The 19066-nt window shown below is 43.7% G+C and overlaps 1 protein-coding gene across 1 annotated transcript in view; it reads left to right on the top strand.

Annotated features, from left to right (window-relative positions):
• Nucleotides 1-467: 467 nt before the first annotated feature.
• Nucleotides 468-19066, top strand: part of lrrc39 (leucine rich repeat containing 39) — a 79021-nt gene continuing 60422 nt past the window's right edge. Inside the window, exon 1 of the mRNA XM_034179289.1 lies at nucleotides 468-866. Coding sequence (XP_034035180.1) covers nucleotides 742-866 — 125 coding nt within the window. The 5' untranslated portion in view covers nucleotides 468-741. The remainder of the gene's footprint in view (nucleotides 867-19066) is intronic.

Here is a 19066-nt window from a genome sequence, read left to right as displayed (position 1 = left end):
CTGTCTCTCTGTATCGGTCTGCCTGTCTCTCTGTATCGGTCTGCCTGTATCTGTCTGTCTCTCTGTATCGGTCTGCCTGTCTCTCTGTATCGGTCTGTCTGTCTCTCTGTATCTGTTTGCCTCTGTATCTGTCTCCCACTGTCTACCTGTATCTGTCTCTTTATGTCGGTCTGCCTGTATCTGTCTCTTTATGTCGGTCTGCCTGTATCTGTCTCTTTATGTCGGTTTGCCTGTATCTGTCTGTCTCTCTATGTCGGTTTGCCTGTATCTGTCTGTCTCTCTATATCGGTTTGCCTGTATCTGTCTGTCTCTCTATATCGGTTTGCCTGTATATCTGTCTCCCACTGTCTGCCTGTATCTGTCTCTTTATATTGGTCTGCCTGTATCTGTCTGTCTCTCTCTATCGGTCTGCCTGTATCTGTCTGTCTCTGTCTCTCTGTATCTGTCTCTCTGTTTCATCACTACAGGTTTGTTTCTGACCCTCAGACGGGTTTGACTGACAGCGTCTATTTATACTCTGCCGTCATGTCATGTGACCTTGGAGCTAAATTTACCGGTGAGACCCGAGGTCGGATTTCAGCTCAGAGCAGGACCAGGGGGAAACCACAGTAGTACTGTCTGTAGTAACAGCAGTACTACCGCAGGACTCCAAACCGGCCCATCAGACAACAGCACAAACTGGGCGAGGAGGAAGCTGGAGGTCAGAGGTCATCCTGTGCTGTGCTCGGATGTCGGAGGGCGATGGCAGAGGTCACGGCGCCGTGGATCTCAGTCCAGTCTGTCAGAGCTCTGTGGGAGACCAGGATCAGGAAGGTTCAGGAGGAGCAGCAAAGGAGGCGGGTGCTGAGGGGCGGAGCCAAGGGCAGGTGAGACTCTGCCTCCTTTCTGTTCTAAACTTGAGACCTCAGGACTGGGATCCACTGACCCTGGTTCTTTGGTTTAGAGGGAATTTTTAGTTGTAACAAAAAGCTTATGCCATCCAGACACTCAGTCCAACCAGGTGGACGTCCTTTAGTCTCCAAGATCACGTCAGCCGTCTTAAAGATGAGACCAAAAAAACAACAAATGAAATTGACGACATTTTCTGTGTTTTATCAAATCAACCATCGGAGAATTCATAATAATGATCTTTAATCACAACGACTCAAAACTCAGAATAAACACAGAAAACAATTAACTAACTCAGTTTGAAGTTATCGGTCTGTATGTTAGTCGGGCTTCACGCTGACGCCGTCCTGATGAAAAATCAAGGCTGGACGTAAGATATAAAATTTACTGCATTCAAAAATCAAGTTTTAGAATCTGTTTGTTTTTTCCCTCCTGATAGCGAGTCTCTGTGTCTGTCCATCTGCGTCTGTCCCTCTGTGTGTTTTGAGTGTCTCACAGCGCCATGGTGATGACAGCGAGTTTTTCAAGCATTTTTAAACTTTTCTTGTGTGTGAGTGTCTGAGTATCCTCGCTGTGGTTAAACTAAAAACACAGCTGCAGACCCGCAACACTTAACAACAAATACTAACATTTAGGTTTTTCCTCAAAATCTGCCTGAAATGTCTTTGTGATGATGGCCTGATATAAATACGCTGATAAACCTTCTTATCGCTCAATCAGGTCACACTTTCTATATAAATACACAAATTCTTGATTGTTCCTGCCCAGAGACTGTAAACCAGGAGCACATCCAGCTGGAAAGAGGGTGTTGGGGGGGGTGCAAAATTCCCTCCACAGTTTCCCTTGATTGAAGGTTTACTTTTGAAGACATTTTTCATAATAATAAAAAATCAAAAGTGGGATGTGAATTAATATGTTTTTAATGTAATGTCTAAGCTCAGCATTACTGGATCTGCTTGGGGTTCCAGCTTTAAAATCAGGTCCGTTAGGATGAGGGGAGCCAAAAATATGAAACTGATCAAGCTAATCTGATCAAACAAACATGTAGGTTGTGATATCAATTTTGCTTAAAGTCAAAGAAAAGGTGAAAATGGGGAAAAAGAAAATACAAATACATTCAGCAGAATAACTAAATTGGGGGGGGGGGGGGTGTCAGGGTGAGAAAATGGTCATCAAAAAATCCTCTATTAGCTTGGTGCATGAGGGGGCTCAACTGCACAAACAAAGACAGTACCAACAATACAACAGTGATACCCACAGAATAAATACAGCCAACAATAAAATAGCATAAATAACCTTAAAACCAGTGAAAAGACATAAAATCAATGTAACCAACCCAGCATCAACTACTAAAACCACACAGCCATTAACAACTCGCCATTCCACTGGAAAATGTGCAAGATCTATCCTATGACAAAGTGCAATTTAAATTTGTTCATTAATAAGCTTAATGGACGACGGAACAAATGAATATTTGTACCGGTTACATTTGCACACAGGAACACGATATCTCTTCCCCGAGTTTAAAAAGATATACTCTGAGTGCAGAACAGAACGCCCCCCAGCTACAGGCCTGAGAATTTAATTGGTGTTGAATGAAGTAAAAACTGTAGAAAAGCCGTCCCCTTAAAATGTGTTTATGTTGAAGTATTTAAATAATGTGCAGGTTAAAGTCTTTCTATAGAAAAGAGCAGCAACGGTTCGTGAGTGAAACAGAATCTGTCCAGCAGGACAACAATCTGCTCTTTTCTTAACTGTCTCCACCTGATTTTAACTTAAACTCAGGGGTACGATCACAAAAGGGTTAATTTCTCAAAAAAGGTCGTAGTGCAGCAAATTAGAGAATATTTACAGAGGAAAGGAACAGTTTGCACCATGTGTCATGTTGAGTTACCAAGTCACAGGGTAACTAACATATGTCATACATGAATCCAGTGGACATCGACATTGTCTGACCTTTACTTTGGAGATCAAACATTCAGTACAGTCAAGTGTTTTGTTTGTTTTTTTATGTTTTTTCATTTTTTGCTTTTCTTTCTACCCTTCTGCTCTTCTCACAAAGATGTTGTTTGCTTTACATATATAACATGGATACTTTTAACTTTTCAGTGCTACCAGGAACCAGCTTTTTCACTTATTCAAGAGAGGAACTACTGGCTCTGAGAACAAAGGGACGAGCCGGTGTCGCAGACCAAACGGTCCCCCTAAAAATCGCTCCACCCTGTCTTCACTGTGCATGTGTCATCAGCCGCGGTTCACTGATTATCACCTGGTTTCTGCTTCAAACTGCCTCCAGTCATTATCTGTCTCAGCCACAGATATCTGACGCTTTTCTCCAACAATCATTTCCACATCAATTCAGCTTTATTTCATCAGAAAAGACGAAGGAAGCGATCTGAGCGCTGCGGCTACACGAGCTGCTAGCTGATGTGTTCACTGTGCGTCAGTCATTTCAAAGCATCACAGAGTTTGGCCTCGTTTCTGCTTCAAACTGACTAGAATGATTTAAGAGATTTTACTTTGTCATCTGATGGTTAATAATCACATTAATCCATTTGATCGCTTTGGGTCTCTCTCTCAGATGAACTGCTGAACTCCAAAATGATGCGTGTGCAGTGGAGGCAGGGCAGACCAATTTTTGGGGGGGACCATTCGGTCTGCGACAACGGGATACGACACCTCGTCCGAGCAGAGTGAAGGAGGAGACACGGGCTGCAACGCCAAGACTAAGCTAAAGGCTAGGCTAGCAGACAACCAGAGGCGCTACAAGCCATCGATTCCCTCCGTGATCATAGGAAATGGGAACTCGCTGCCGCACAACATCGACAAGCTGTCCGCACTGAAAAACCAGCGGATTCACTGTGAGCGCAGCTTGTTAATATTCATGCTGACGTGGCTAACTGACCTCGCATTGAACACTAACGTGGACCTGCTGGGATTCACTGCTGTGAGAGCAGATGGCGACACTAAAGCATGTGAAAAAGCAAAAGTGAGTCATTTATCATGTATGTTAAAAACCACTGGTGTAACCCAGGACACATCTCTGTAAAAACAGGTTTATGTTGTTTGTGTTGTATTGCATATTTCACCCATATTGGCCTCTCTTCATTGGCTTCCTGTTAATTCTAGAATAGAATTTAAAATTCTTCTTCTTACTTATAAGGTTTTGAATAATCAGGTCCCATCTTATCTTAGGGACCTCATAGTACCATATCACCCCAATAGAGTGCTTCGCTCTCAGACTGCAGGCTTACTTGTAGTTCCTAGGGTTTGTAAGAGTAGAATGGGAGGCAGAGCCTTCAGCTTTCAGGCTCCTCTCCTGTGGAACCAGCTCCCAATTCAGATCAGGGAGACAGACACCCTCTCTACTTTTAAGATTAGGCTTAAAACTTTCCTTTTTGCTAAAGCTTATAGTTAGGGCTGGATCAGGTGACCCTGAACCATCCCTTAGTTATGCTGCTATAGACTTAGACTGCTGGGGGGTTCCTATAATGCACTGAGTGTTTCTTTCTCTTTTTGCTCTGTATGCACCACTCTGCATTTAATCATTAGTGATTGATCTCTGCTCTCTTCCACAGCATGTCTTGCTGAGATGCAAGATGGCAGCGCGCACGGGTGCAACGGCTTTTAGCTGTCCAATTTGGTGCTTGTTTTTCTTACTTTTTGCGCGTATATTCTTCGAGTTTTGTAAAGCGACCCACAGCCTCAGCCTCCAGAAACTTATCGACCTCGGTCTGAGGTACAAACGTACGAGCGAATTCCACCAGTACCACAACATCCTGGAGGACATAGCGGGAACACCGGGCTCTCCGTGGATTACCGGCCTGCCCAGCAGGTGGAGAAGGCCGCGTAGAGACAGGAAGTAGAAGCGAGGATGTCGGTCCGGCTCCGATGCTAGGCTACGTAAACAACCATACAGGCCAGCATTACCGAGCCTCTTCCTCTCAAACGCCAGATCCATCACCCACAAAATAGACGAATTGGAGCTACAGATGGCTACAAACAGCTTTGTGCGGAACTGCAGCGTTATTTTCATCACGGAGATGTGGCTTCACCCGCTGATCCCCAACGCTGCAGTTGAGTTAGCAGGCCACACGCTACACCGGCAGGACACAACCAGTGATTGGGGTAAGTGCAGAGGTGGAGGGCTCTGTGTTTATGTGAACCACGAGTGGTGCTGCAGCAGCAGGGTCATTGACTCTTACTGTTCTCCTGATTTAGAGGTGCTGGCAGTCTCATGCAGACCTTTTTATCTCCCAAGGGAGTTCACAGTAGTCGTGTTTTCTGTTTACATCCCACCCGATGCTAACATTAGCACGGCCCTTAGCCTCTTGATTGCCTGTGTAAATAAACAGCAGCTGGTCCACCCAGATGGTGTTTATATTGTTGCTGGTGACTTCAACCAAACGTGTTTAAAAACTGTGCTTCCTAAGTTCGTCCAGTACGTGAAGTGTGCCACAAGAGGGGAAAATACTTTGGACCATGTTTACTCAAACATAAAACACACATACAAAGTCACTCCCCTCCCCCATCTCGCTGTATCAGACCTTCTCTTCCTGTCCCTCACCCCCACCTACACCCCCCTGCTGAAGGCGACCAAAGCCACAACGAAAGACAATCCAAACCTGGCCTGAGGGAGCGCTCTCCCAGCTACAGGACTGTTTCTCACGGACTGTATGGGATTTATTTTCCAGCCACAACCTACAGGAGTACACCGACACCGTACTCTCCTACGTTAAGAACTGTGTTGACACTGTCACCGTCAACAAAAGGGTCAGGGTTTTTCCAAACCAGAAGCCCTGGATGAACATCGTAGTCCTGTCTCTATTAAAAAGCCGCAACACCGCCTTTAAATCAGGGGACAGGGCCCTGTAGAGCGCGGCCAGGTCCGATCTGAAAAGAGGCATCAGAGAGGCCAAGGCTGCCTACAAGAAAAAGATGTAAATGATCCCAGAAGGATGTGGGAGGGAATAAATCATATAACCAACTACAAAAGCACCAAACCAGGAAATGCTCGGTCTGACGCCTCGCTGGCAGAGGAGCTGAACCGCTTCTTTGCCTGCTTCAAAGCAGACAGACCAGCAGCAACTCCACACCCACCACCCTCCAGCACTAACACTTCATGAACATGAAGTGAGACGTGTGCTGAAGGCGGTGAACCCCAGGAAGGTGGCTGGCCCCGATGGTGTACCTGGAAAGGTACTCAAAGCGTGTGCTGACCAACTGGCTGGAGTTTTCACCTGCATCTTCAACCTGTCCCTGTCACAGGCCATCATTCCACTCTGCCTCAAATCTTCCACCATCATTCCAGTCCCAAAGAAGTCAGCAGTGGAGAGCATAAATGACTACAGGCCTGTTGCACTTACGCCTGTGGTCATGAAGTGCTTTGAAAGACTGGTCTCTCAGCACATCAGAGGCTGTCTGCCTCCCACTCTGGACCCCCACCAGTTTGCCTACAGGGCAAACCGCTCCACAGAGGACACTATCACCACAGCACTCCACACCGCGCTCAGCCATCTGGAGCACCAGGGGAGCTATGTGAGGATGCTCTTCCTGGACTTCAGCTCAGCCTTCAACCACATCATCCCGGAGATCCTGGTCCAGAAAATGATGCATCTGGGCATCTCCACCCCTATCCACCAGTGGATCAAGGACTTCCTCACAAACCGCTCACAGTTTCTGAAACGTGGCCCCCACCTTTCCTCCACCATCACACTCAGCACCGGTTCCCCTCAAGGCTGTGTACTGAGCCCCCTCCTGTTCACCCTTTACACACATGACTGCTCTCTGACCCATCCCACAAACACCATCATAAAGTTTGTGGCTGATACCACTGTGTTCACCTAACAACCTGCCGCTGAACACCACAAAAACAAAAGAAATAATCCTGGACTTCAGGAAGAACAGAGCTGACCCAGCCCCGCTCTACACCCAAGGGGACTGTGTGGAAAGGATCAGCTCCATCAGGTTCCTGGGAGTGCAGCTCTCTGACAGCCTCTCCTGGACTGCAGCTCTCTGACAGCCTCTCCTGGACTGCCAACACCACAGTGGTGGTGAAGAAAGCCCAGCAGCGACTCCACTTCCTGAGGGTGCTCAGGAGGAACAATCTGGAGGAGAAGCTGCCGGTGTTGTTCTACAGAGCCACCATCGAGAGCATCCTGACATACTGCATCACAGCGTGGTACGGGGGTGCTCAGCAGCAGACAGGAGAGCGCTGCAGAGGGTGATCAAAACGGCCCAGGGGATCACTGGCTGCTCTCTGCCCAGCCTGGAAGACATTGCCAGCTCTCGCTACCTCAGCAGAGCTGCCAGCATCAGCAAAGACACATCCCACCCCAGCAACCACCTGTTTGACCTGCGACCCTCCGGCCAACGGTATAGGTCAATCAAAACTAGGACAAACAGACTCAGGGACAGCTTTCTCCCCAGAGCGATCACTGCACTGAACAATAACAAATCACTCTAATCCACACCTTCAAGTTTCTTGTGCAATATCTGTAAACCATGTGCAATATTCCCGTGCAGTATGATTCCACAGTTGTATATAATAATTGTTTTACATTTTACTTGGTCCACATTTTATTTTATTTTATTCTATTTTATTTTACCTTATGTTTATATTAGTTCTTTATTTGGTTAAAATTTACCACGGAAAGCACCTTTTTGGAGCTGCACTCAAATCTCGTTGCAATGCAAATTACAATGACAAAGGTGATTCTGAGATATATATATATATATACGAGGTCTGTTAGATAATAAACCGACCCTTTTATATATTTTTTTAACTATATGGATTTGAATGATGTGCGATTACACCAATCATGCTTCAACCCTCGTGCGCATGCGTGAGTTTTTTTCACGTGTGTCGGCGACGTCATTTCTCTGTGGGCAGGCCTTGAGTGAGATGTGGTCCCGCCCTCTCGGCTGAATTCCTTTGTTTCACACGCTGCTCGAGACGGCGTGCGTTGCTTTATCAACATTTTTTCTGGACCTGTGAGGAATATCCGAGTGGACACTATCCGAGAAATTCAGCTGGTTTTCGGTGAAAAGTTTAACAGCTGATGAGAGATTATGGGGTGTTTCTGTCGGTGTAAGGACATCCCACGGAGCGGGACGTCCTGCAGCGCTTCCAGGCGCCGTCGTCTGCCTGTTTCGAGCTCAAAACATCCTAATTTAAGGCTTAATTCATCCAGGACGTCGTGAGAGAACAGAGAAGATTCAGAAGAGGCCGGCATGAGGACTTTATGCGGACATTCCACTGTTTAAGGACATTTTTTAATGAAAGACGTGCGCGCAAATTCACTGAGTCGTTTCCGTGACGACTCGGTGAATCTGTGTGTGCCACGACAGGAAAAACACCTCCGTGTTGAAAACCATTTGTAAAATTCAGGCGGCTTTTGATGGCTTTCAACAAGTGAGTAACTGAGAAATTGTTTAACAGCTTGGGCATGTTCCAACTTGCCCGTTAAGATTTCCAACGGAGGTGTTTTTCCTGTCGCGACCCCCCGCGGTCGGGTCCGGCCCGACATGCGACTCTGCCCGCACGTTCTTTCATTACAAAATCTATGCTCCCTCACTGCAGACACCTCTACCAACATGTAAATGTGACGACCAGAGGAAACAACACTCTGGATTTGGCTTATACAAACATTAAAAACTCTTACAAAGTGGAGCCCCTCCTCCATACTGGTAATTCAGACCACATACAGTGAGGAAAATAAGTATTTGAACACCCTGCGATTTTGCAAGTTCTCCCACTTAGAAATCATGGAGGGGTCTGAAATTGTCATCTTAGGTGCATGTCCACTGTGAGAGACATAATCTAAAAAAAATCTGGAAATCACAATGTATGATTTTTTTTAAATTTATTTGTATGTTACTGCTGCAAATAAGTATTTGAACACCTGTGAAAATCAGTGTTATTTGGTACAGTAGCCTTTGTTTGCAGTTACAGAGGTCAGAAGTTTCCTGTAATTTTTCACCAGGTTTTCACACACTGCAGCAGGGATTTTGGTCCACTCCTCCATACAGATCTTCTCTAGATCAGCCAGGTTACTGGGCTGCAGTGGTGGGCACAGATAACCAAAAAATTAACTTCAATAACAGATAATCAGATAACTCATACATGTCAACCCCCTTGAGGGTCCATCTGTATAACCAAGTGATAAAATCTTCATTGTGTATCAAAGGTAATTTGGTTGAAGTTGTAACTGATGCCAAAATGAATTGTATATAGGTTACCACGACAACAGGAATATGATACAAAATTTCCTTTGTTCATTTTGGTGAATAATTGCACGATTATTTAAGGCTATTTGTAACACGGCTTTACAGCTTAAGATGTTTATTTTATTTTGAAATTACCTGTGCTGAAGAGGAAATAAGCCACGTAATGGCACGACCCGAAAGGGCATGTGCGTAGAGCGGGAGAGAAAAAAGACAAGGAAAGTCAGAGCAGCACGTAAAACTCAGATAAAGACACAGAATCTGCTTATGGTGTCATTCTACTGCTGGTCAAACAGGCGCACACGGTAAAAGTTACTTTATAATGCTGTTTTTGTCTTGTTACAGCCGAAATGTGTAATTTAGGTTTAATGTCTATGAATATGAGTTTGAAATGTAGCATTTTGGCCTTTTAGTTTTCACGGTGTTCCACGAGCTGAATAAAGAAATAAATGTCTGTGGACATCAGTAAGGAGCGTGAAGTCCTTTTTGAGCAGAGCAGCGTAGTTACAGTGAAAACGTGACCTGATCCATCGTACTGAGGCTGTTTCGTCCTACACCCACAAGGCGGCGCCAGAGTTCTTCACATCCTGCAGCAAGCCAAGGCTTCAGAGTTCAAAGGTTCATCTGCAGAAGCAAGACCAAGTGCAAATGCGCATCTTAAGGGCAAATTGTGCAGTTATGAATGGCCAGAGCTACTGATGGATAAATAAAGAGTCAAGTGAATACCAAAACAACAGAAAATAAAGCAAGAAAAATACAAAATGACTTCCAATGACAATTCCTTGTTACAAAATGATAACAAAATCGACCATGAGCCTCAAGAACAAGGGGAAGTACATACAGAGGCAGCTGTAAGACCAAAGGAAATGTATGCAACAAATGGCCAAGATCGGGGTAAAAGAGTATGTCAAACTGAGAGAATTCAGTGATTTCCTGCAAACATGTAGCAATGCCATGCCTCACATAAAAGGCCTACAAGTGCTAGATGATTGTGAGGAGAACCAGAAGTTGTTGATCAAACTCCCAGATTGGATAACGTCCAGGTGGAATCGCTATGTAACAGAACAGCTGGATAAAGGTGAGAACTATCCAAGCTTTAAAGACTTTGCCTCCTTTATCTCTAAGGAGGCACGCATAGCCTGTAACCCAGTGTCGTCCTTACACGCTTTAAAGCCACCTGCAGAAATCCTAGCGAGAGAAACAAAACGCACAAAAGCAAATGCCTTTGTTACCAGCATAAAGGCTTCAGACACTGCAACCCTCACAACTAAGTTTAACATAGAGGAAGTAAAGACAAGAGACACTGATAAGCAAAAGAAAAGAGACATACCACCACAAAACTCCAGCACAAGCAAGTGCATTTGCTGTGGAGAAAATCACACCATACATAAATGTCCAAAGCTAACAGAAATGTCTGTGGATGATAAGAAAAACTATGTTCATGAAAACAAACAGTGCTTTGCATGCCTGAGGACAGGTCACATCTCTAAAGACTGTAAAAACAGAGCCACGTGCAGCATATGCAAAAGAAGCCATCCAACTCCTCTGCATGAAGATCACTCTCCAGCAGACAAACCTGCACAAAGTACAGCAGACGAGAACATGGCCTCACTCTCTTGTTCAGTGGAAGGAGGTAAGAATGGAAGCACCTCAATGATTGTGCCAGTGTGGATTTCGTCAACTAATTCTCCTAGCAGTGAAACCTTGGTGTATGCACTATTAGATACGCAAAGCACCCACACGTTTGTTGATCAGGAAGTGTGTGAAAAGCTGCAGGCAGTGTTAGAGCCAGTAAAACTAAAGCTCGCAACCATGGTCAAAAGGGACACTATTGTGAAGAGTCAAAGAGCACAAGGACTTAAAGTCAGAGGATTCTTCTCCAATACGTGCATTGACCTACCTCCAGCTTACACAAGAGACTTCATTCCACTTGAGTGCACACACATTCCTACTTGTCAAACGGCCAGCAAATGGAAACATCTCACAAACATTGCTCAAGAGATTCCCCCTTTAATGGACTGTGCAGTTGGATTGCTGATAGGCTACGACTGTTCCAGAGCCTTAGCTCCCAGAGAGGTCATCACTGGAGATGACAACGAGCCTTATGCTGTCAGAACAGACCTAGGCTGGAGCATTGTAGGAGGGGCACCACAGTTGGCAAATGCAAGCAATGTAACTGGTCTGTCATCGTGTGGCTGTGAAAGAGATACCCCCCCGTAACCCCAACTGCCATCATTAAAGTACTCGAGTCAGATTTTGCAGATACCAAACCAAACGAGAGTGATATATCACAAGAAGATATCCAATTCCTCCAAATCCTAAAAGAAGGGATCCATCAAAATGAGCATGGTCATCTTGAAATGTCCCTTCCATTTAAGGCACGCCCCCAACTCCCAAACAACAAAAGTCTGGCTCTAGTTCATTTAAAGCACCTCAAAAGGAAACTGGACAGAGATCCTAAGTTTAAAAATGACTATGTGAAGTTCATGGAGTTTTCAGAGATGGCGATGCTGAAAAGACAGACTCACAGCCAACGACAGGAAATGTCTGGTATATACGACACCAAAGTGTTTATCACCCGAGAAAGCCAGGCAAGATCAGGGTGGTATTTGACTGCTCTGCAAAGTTTGAAGGGACAGCTTTAAACGACCACTTAACGACAGGGCCTGATCTCACAAATGGCCTCACGGGAGTGTTATGTCATTTCCGTAAGCACCCCATTGCACTTATGTGTGACGAAGAGAAGATGTTTCACAGGTTCCATGTCAGATCAGAGGACAGAGACTATTTGAGGTTTCTCTGGTGGGAAAATGGGAACACAGACTTAGAGCCCACAGAATACCGCATGAAAGTCCACCTCTTCGGAGCGTCCTCATCCCCAGGTTGTGCTAATTACGGTATGAAACATCTGGCCAATGAAAATGAGAGAGAGTACCCGCTAGCAGCTAACTTTGTTAAAAAGCATTTTTATGTGGATGATGGCCTCATAAGTGTGGAAACTGTTGGAGAGGCAATTGAGCTTCTAAAAGAGGCCCAAGCTTTGTGTGCCAAAGGGAAGCTGCACCTTCACAAGTTTCTTTCCAACAGCAGAGACGTGCTAGACACAATCGATGTAATGGAACGTGCAGTTGAGATAAAGGACGTGGACCTCAACTACAATGACCTTCCAGTGCAACTAGTATTAGGCATAAGATGGAATGTAGAGAATGACAACTTTTTCTTCCAGGTGACATTCAATGAGAAACCACTGACACGCCGTAGTATTCTCTCTGTTGTGGCATCTCTTTATGATCCCCTTAGGGTTCTTGGCCCCTTTCATTTTAGAAGGAAAGAGAGTGTTGCAAGAAATGTGTCAGAAAGGCATTGGGTGGGACGATCCGCTACCTACTGAACTGAAGCGAAGGTGGGAGGGTTGGCTAAAAGATTTAGAAAATCTCAAAATGATCCAGAAACCCAGATGCTTCAAACCCATAAACTTTGGTGAAGTCCTCAAAGTTGAAATTCATCACTTCTCTGATGCAAGCAGTCAAGGGTATGGCCAGTGCTCCTACCTCAGGTTGGTGAGTGACCAACAAGTGCACTGCACTTTAGTCATGGGCAAAGCAAGGGTTGCGCCAACCAGAATAGTCACTATCCCAAGACTAAAACTAACAGTGTCCATAACTTCAGCTGCTGTGAGCTGTATGCTCAAAGTTGACAGGGAATACTATTGGACAGACTCACAGGTAGTTCTAAGCTATATCAACAATGAGGCCAAAAGATTCCATGTTTTTGTAGCCAATTGTGTTCAGAGAATCCGCGAAACTACAAACCCAGAACAGTGGTATTATGTTGCCATTGCAGAAAATCCAGCTGACCACGCCTCACGTGGCCTAAAAGATTCACAGGTCCCAGATTTTTATGGGAAAGAGAGATAGTAACAGAACAAAACATTCCAGAGCTGTTGGTGGGAGATCCAGAGGTAAAGGCCATACAAGTGCTGGATACTGAGGTGGAACAACAATGTGACATTGCAGAACATTTGTCACGGTTCTCCAAATGGACTACTGTAGTCAATGTTGTTGCACGCATTCAACGAATGGCAAAGAAAATAAAGACATCAGAGCCTCCAGATGTGGAACAAAGGAGACAAGCCACATTAACCCTTGTTAAACTTGCACAACAAAATGCTTTTCAGGAAGAGCTGAATAACCTTGAACAGAAAACAGGAAAGTTGCCCTGTAATAACAGACTCTATCAGCTTGATCCATTCCTCAAGGACTGTGTGATGAGAGTTGGAGGTAGGCTAAGAAAGCCATCCACACATTTTGAGGTGAAGCATCCTGCAATACTCCCTAAAGACTGCATTATTACAAAGCTCATTATTGAACACTGTCATGAGAAGACACGGCATCAAGGTCAAGGTCAAACCTTAAATGAGATCAGAGCTAATGGGTTTTGGATTGTTGGAGGAGGTAAAGCAGTAGCTAAGTATATCAATCAATCAATCAACTTTTTTTCTTATATAGCGCCAAATCACAACAAACAGTTGCCCCAAGGCGCTTTATATTGTAAGGCAAGGCCATACAATAATTATGTAAAACCCCAACGGTCAAAACGACCCCCTATGAGCAAGCACTTGGCTACAGTGGGAAGGAAAAACTCCCTTTTAACAGGAAGAAACCTCCAGCAGAACCAGGCTCAGGGAGGGGCAGTCTTCTGCTGGGACTGGTTGGGGCTGAGGGAAAAAACCAGGAAAAAGACATGCTGTGGAGGGGAGCAGAGATCAATCACTAATGATTAAATGCAGAGTGGTGCATACAGAGCTAAAAGAGAAAGAAACAGTGCATCATGGGAACCCCCCCCACAATCTACGTCTAAAGCAGCATAACCAAGGGATGGTCCAGGGTCACCCGATCCAGCCCTAACTATAAGCCTTAGCGAAAAGGAAAGTTTTAAGCCTAATCTTAAAAGTAGAGAGGGTGTCTGTCTCCCTGATCTGAATTGGGAGCTGGTTCCACAGGAGAGGAGCCTGAAAGCTGAAGGCTCTGCCTCCCATTCTACTCTTACAAACCCTAGGAACTACAAGTAAGCCCGCAGTCTGAGAGCGAAGCGCTCTAATGGGGTAATATGGTACTACGAGGTCCCTAAGATAAGATGGGACCTGATTATTCAAAACCTTATAAGTAAGAAGAAGAATTTTAAATTCTATTCTAGAATTAACAGGAAGCCAATGAAGAGAGGCCAACACGGGTGAGATATGCTCTCTCCTGCTAGTCCCCGTCAGTACTCTAGCTGCAGCATTCTGAACCAACTGAAGGCTTTTTAGGGAACTTTTAGGACAACCTGATAATAATGAATTACAATAGTCCAGCCTAGAGGAAATAAATGCATGAATTAGTTTTTCAGCATCACTCTGAGACAAGACCTTTCTGATTTTAGAGATATTGCGTAAATGCAAAAGGCAGTCCTACATATTTGTTTAATATGCGCTTTGAATGACATATCCTGATCAAAAATGACTCCAAGATTTCTCACAGTATTACTAGAGATCAGGGAAATGCCATCCAGAGTAACGATCTGGTTAGACACCATGCTTCTAAGATTTGTGGGGCCAAGTACAATAACTTCAGTTTTATCTGAGTTTAAAAGCAGGAAATTAGAGGTCATCCATGTCTTTATGTCTGTAAGACAATCCTGCAGTTTAGCTAATTGGTGTGTGTCCTCTGGCTTCATGGATAGATAAAGCTGGGTATCATCTGCGTAACAATGAAAATTTAAGCAATACTGTCTAATAATACTGCCTAAGGGAAGCATGTATAAAGTGAATAAAATTGGTCCTAGCACAGAACCTTGTGGAACTCCATAATTAACTTTAGTCTGTGAAGAAGATTCCCCATTTACATGAACAAACTGTAATCTATTAGACAAATATGATTCAAACCACCGCAGCGCAGTGCCTTTAATACCTATGACATGCTCTAATCTCTGTAATAAAATTTTATGGTCAACAGTATCAAAAGCAGCACTGAGGTCCAACAGAACAAGCACAGAGATAAGTCCACTGTCCGAAGCCATAAGAAGATCATTTGTAACCTTCACTAATGCTGTTTCTGTACTATGATGAATTCTAAAACCTGACTGAAACTCTTCAAATAGACCATTCCTCTGCAGATGATCAGTTAACTGTTTTACAACTACCCTCTCAAGAATCTTTGAGAGAAAAGGAAGGTTGGAAATTGGCCTATAATTAGCTAAGATAGCTGGGTCAAGTGATGGCTTTTTAAGTAATGGTTTAATTACTGCCACCTTAAAGGCCTGTGGTACATAACCAACTAACAAAGATAGATTGATCATATTTAAGATTGAAGCATTAAATAATGGTAGGACTTCCTTGAGCAGCCTGGCAGGAATGGGGTCCAATAAACATGCCGATGGTTTGGACGAAGCAACCAATGAAAATAACTCAGACAGAACAACCGGAGAGAAAGAGTCTAACCAAATACCGGCATCACTGAAAGCAGCCAAAGATAACGATACATCTTTGGGATGGTTATGAGTAATTTTTTCTCTAATAGTCAAAATTTTGTTAGCAAAGAAAGTCATGAAGTCATTACTAGTTAAAGTTAATGGAATACTCAGCTCAATAGAGCTCTGACTCTTTGTCAGCCTAGCTACAGTGCTGAAAAGAAACCTGAGGTTATTCTTATTTTCTTCAATTAGTGATGAGTAGAAAGATGTCCTAGCTTTACGGAGGGCTTTTTTATAGAGCAACAAACTCTTTTTCCAGGCTAAGTGAAGATCTTCTAAGTTAGTGAGACGCCATTTCCTCTCCAACTTACGGGTTATCTGCTTTAAGCTACGAGTTTGTGAGTTATACCACGGAGTCAGACACTTCTGATTTAAAGCTCTCTTTTTCAGAGGAGCTACAGCATCCAAAGTTGTCTTCAATGAGGATGTAAAACTATTGACGAGATACTCTAACTCCCTTACAGAGTTTAGGTAGCTACGCTGCACTGTGTTGGTATATGACATTAGAGAACATAACGAAGGAATCATATCCTTAAACCTAGTTACAGCGCTTTCTGAAAGACTTCTAGTGTAATGAAACTTATTCCCCACTGCAGGGTAGTCCATCAGGGTAAATGTAAATGTTATTAAAAAATGATCAGACAGAAGGGAGTTTTCAGGGAATACTGTTAAATCTTCTATTTCCATACCATAAGTCAGAACAAGATCTAAGATATGATTAAAGTGGTGGGTGGACTCATTTACTTTTTGAGCAAAGCCAATAGAGTCTAATAATAGATTAAATGCAGTGTTGAGGCTGTCATTCTCAGCATCTGTGTGGATGTTAAAATCGCCCACTATAATTATCTTATCTGAGCTAAGCACTAAGTCAGACAAAAGGTCTGAAAATTCACAGAGAAACTCACAGTAACGACCAGGTGGACGATAGATAATAACAAATAAAACTGGTTTTTGGGACTTCCAATTTGGATGGACAAGACTAAGAGACAAGCTTTCAAATGAATTAAAGCTCTGTCTAGGTTTTTGATTAATTAATAGGCTGGAATGGAAGATTGCTGCTAATCCTCCTCCTCGGCCCGTGCTACGAGCATTCTGACAGTTAGTGTGACTCGGGGGTGTTGACTCATTTAAACTAACATATTCATCCTGCTGTAACCAGGTTTCTGTTAGGCAGAATAAATCAATACGTTGATCAATTATTATATCATTTACCAACAGGGACTTAGAAGAGAGAGACCTAATGTTTAATAGACCACATTTAACTGTTTTAGTCTGTGGTGCAATTGAAGGTGCTATATTATTTTTTCTTTTGAATTTTTATGCTTAAATAGATTTTTGCTGGTTATTGGTGGTCTGGGAGCAGGCACCGTCTCCTACGGGGATGGGGTAATGAGGGGACTGGCAGGGGGAGAGAAGCTGCAGAGAGGTGTATAAGACCACAGCTCTGCCTCCTGGTCCCAACGCTGGACAGTCACAGTTTGGAGGATCCAAGAAAATTGGCCAGATTTCTAGAAATGAGAACTGCTCCATCTAAAGTGGGATGGATATCAGACAATGTGTGTGGTGTAAGAGAGCCCGTGCACCACCTGAGGAACAAAGAATGGCAGATCTGCCTAGTGATCGCATTGACCCTTCCCCACCATTCACCTATGTAGGTATGGACTGCTTTGGCCCCTTCAGTACCAAACAAGGCCGCAAAGTGTACAAACTCTATGCTCTTCTCTTCACATGTCTCAGCTCGAGAGCAATTCATTTAGAGATGCTGCAAGACATGACAACTGATGCATTCATAAATGCTTTACGCTGTTTTATAGCTATCCGTGGAGCTATCAGACAAATCAGATCGGATCAGGGATCTAACTTCATGGGAGCAAAGAATGAAATGGCAAAAGCTCTACGAGAAATCGACAAAGACAAAGTGACATCATACTTGGCAAATAAGCAGTGCGACTTCCTCATGAATGCACCAAGCTCAAGCCATGCTGGAGGCGCATGGGAGCGCCAAATCAGGACTGTAAAAACTGTGCTGAGTAAAGTTCTTGCCCAAAGTGCTGGAAGGCTGGATGACGCATCTTTAAGAACCTTTCTTTATGAAGCCATGGACATTGTAAACAGTCGCCACTCACTGTTAACAGCATCAGTGATCCCACAAGTTTGGAGCCCTTAACACCAAATCATCTTATCACCATGAAATGCGCTGTACCACTGCCCCCACCTGGCAGGTTTGTTCAAGAAGACGTGTATGCCACCAAACGCTGGAGAAGAGTCTAGTATGCAACAGAGCAGTTTTGGAACAGATGGAGGAAAGAATACCTTGCCAACCTCACTCTGAGACAGCGATGGCATGCCCCTAAGCGCAACATGAGAGTTGGTGATATTGTGATAGTCAAAGATGAAAACATCCCTCGTAATGAATGGATACTTGGCCGAGTGGTAGATGTACACGAGGGTGATGATGGACTGATTATATTATGATTATCGCTACAAGTTGGAGACAAGAAACTGGGAAGGAAGGGTGAACGCTTGCGCAAACCATCCATTATAGAGAGACCCTTCCAAAAGCTTATCGTTCTTGTAGAAAGTAGATAAAGGACATAACCTACTGTTATAGTACTTGCAAGGTAACTTACATAAAAAATAATAATAATAATAATAAAAAAAGGGAAAAGGGCCATATGGTTCATTTTCTAAAATGTGTATAGTTTGAGTAGATGATTTCTTTGAAATTACCATTGATTTATTTGAATAAAGAGTGTAAAGTGCAGCATCTTCATTGTGTATCAAAGGTAATTTGGTTGAAGTTGTAACTGATGCCAAAATGAATTGTATATAGGTTACCACGACAACAGGAATATGATACAAAATTTCCTTTGTTCATTTTGGTGAATAATTGCACGATTATTTAAGGCTATGTGTAACGGCTTTACAGCTTAAGATGTTTATTTTATTTTGAAATTACCTGTGCTGAAGAGGAAATAAGCCACGTAATGGCACGACCCGGAAGGGCATGTGCGTAGAGCGGGAGAGAAAAAAGACAAGGAAAGTCAGAGCAGCACGTAAAACTCAGATAAAGACACAGAATCTGCTTATGGTGTCATTCTACTGCTGGTCAAACAGGCGCACACGGTAAAAGTTACTTTATAATGCTGTTTTTGTCTTGTTACAGCCGAAATGTGTAATTTAGGTTTAATGTCTATGAATATGAGTTTGAAATGTAGCATTTTGGCCTTTTAGTTTTCACGGTGTTCCACGAGCTGAATAAAGAAATAAATGTCTGTGGACATCAGTAAGGAGCGTGAAGTCCTTTTTGAGCAGAGCAGCGTAGTTACAGAAGTCCTCCACAGTTAAATCCTCTTGCTCCACAGTAAAATTGCTTGCTGTCAATAAATTCAGTGTCTACAAGAACATTGTAGGTATTTTGTACAAACTTAATATATTTCCC

The sequence above is a fragment of the Thalassophryne amazonica genome, chromosome 10 (assembly GCF_902500255.1).
Source record: "Thalassophryne amazonica chromosome 10, fThaAma1.1, whole genome shotgun sequence".
In the NCBI taxonomy this organism is placed as follows: domain Eukaryota; kingdom Metazoa; phylum Chordata; class Actinopteri; order Batrachoidiformes; family Batrachoididae; genus Thalassophryne; species Thalassophryne amazonica.
This window is presented reverse-complemented; position numbering and strand designations above follow the sequence as displayed.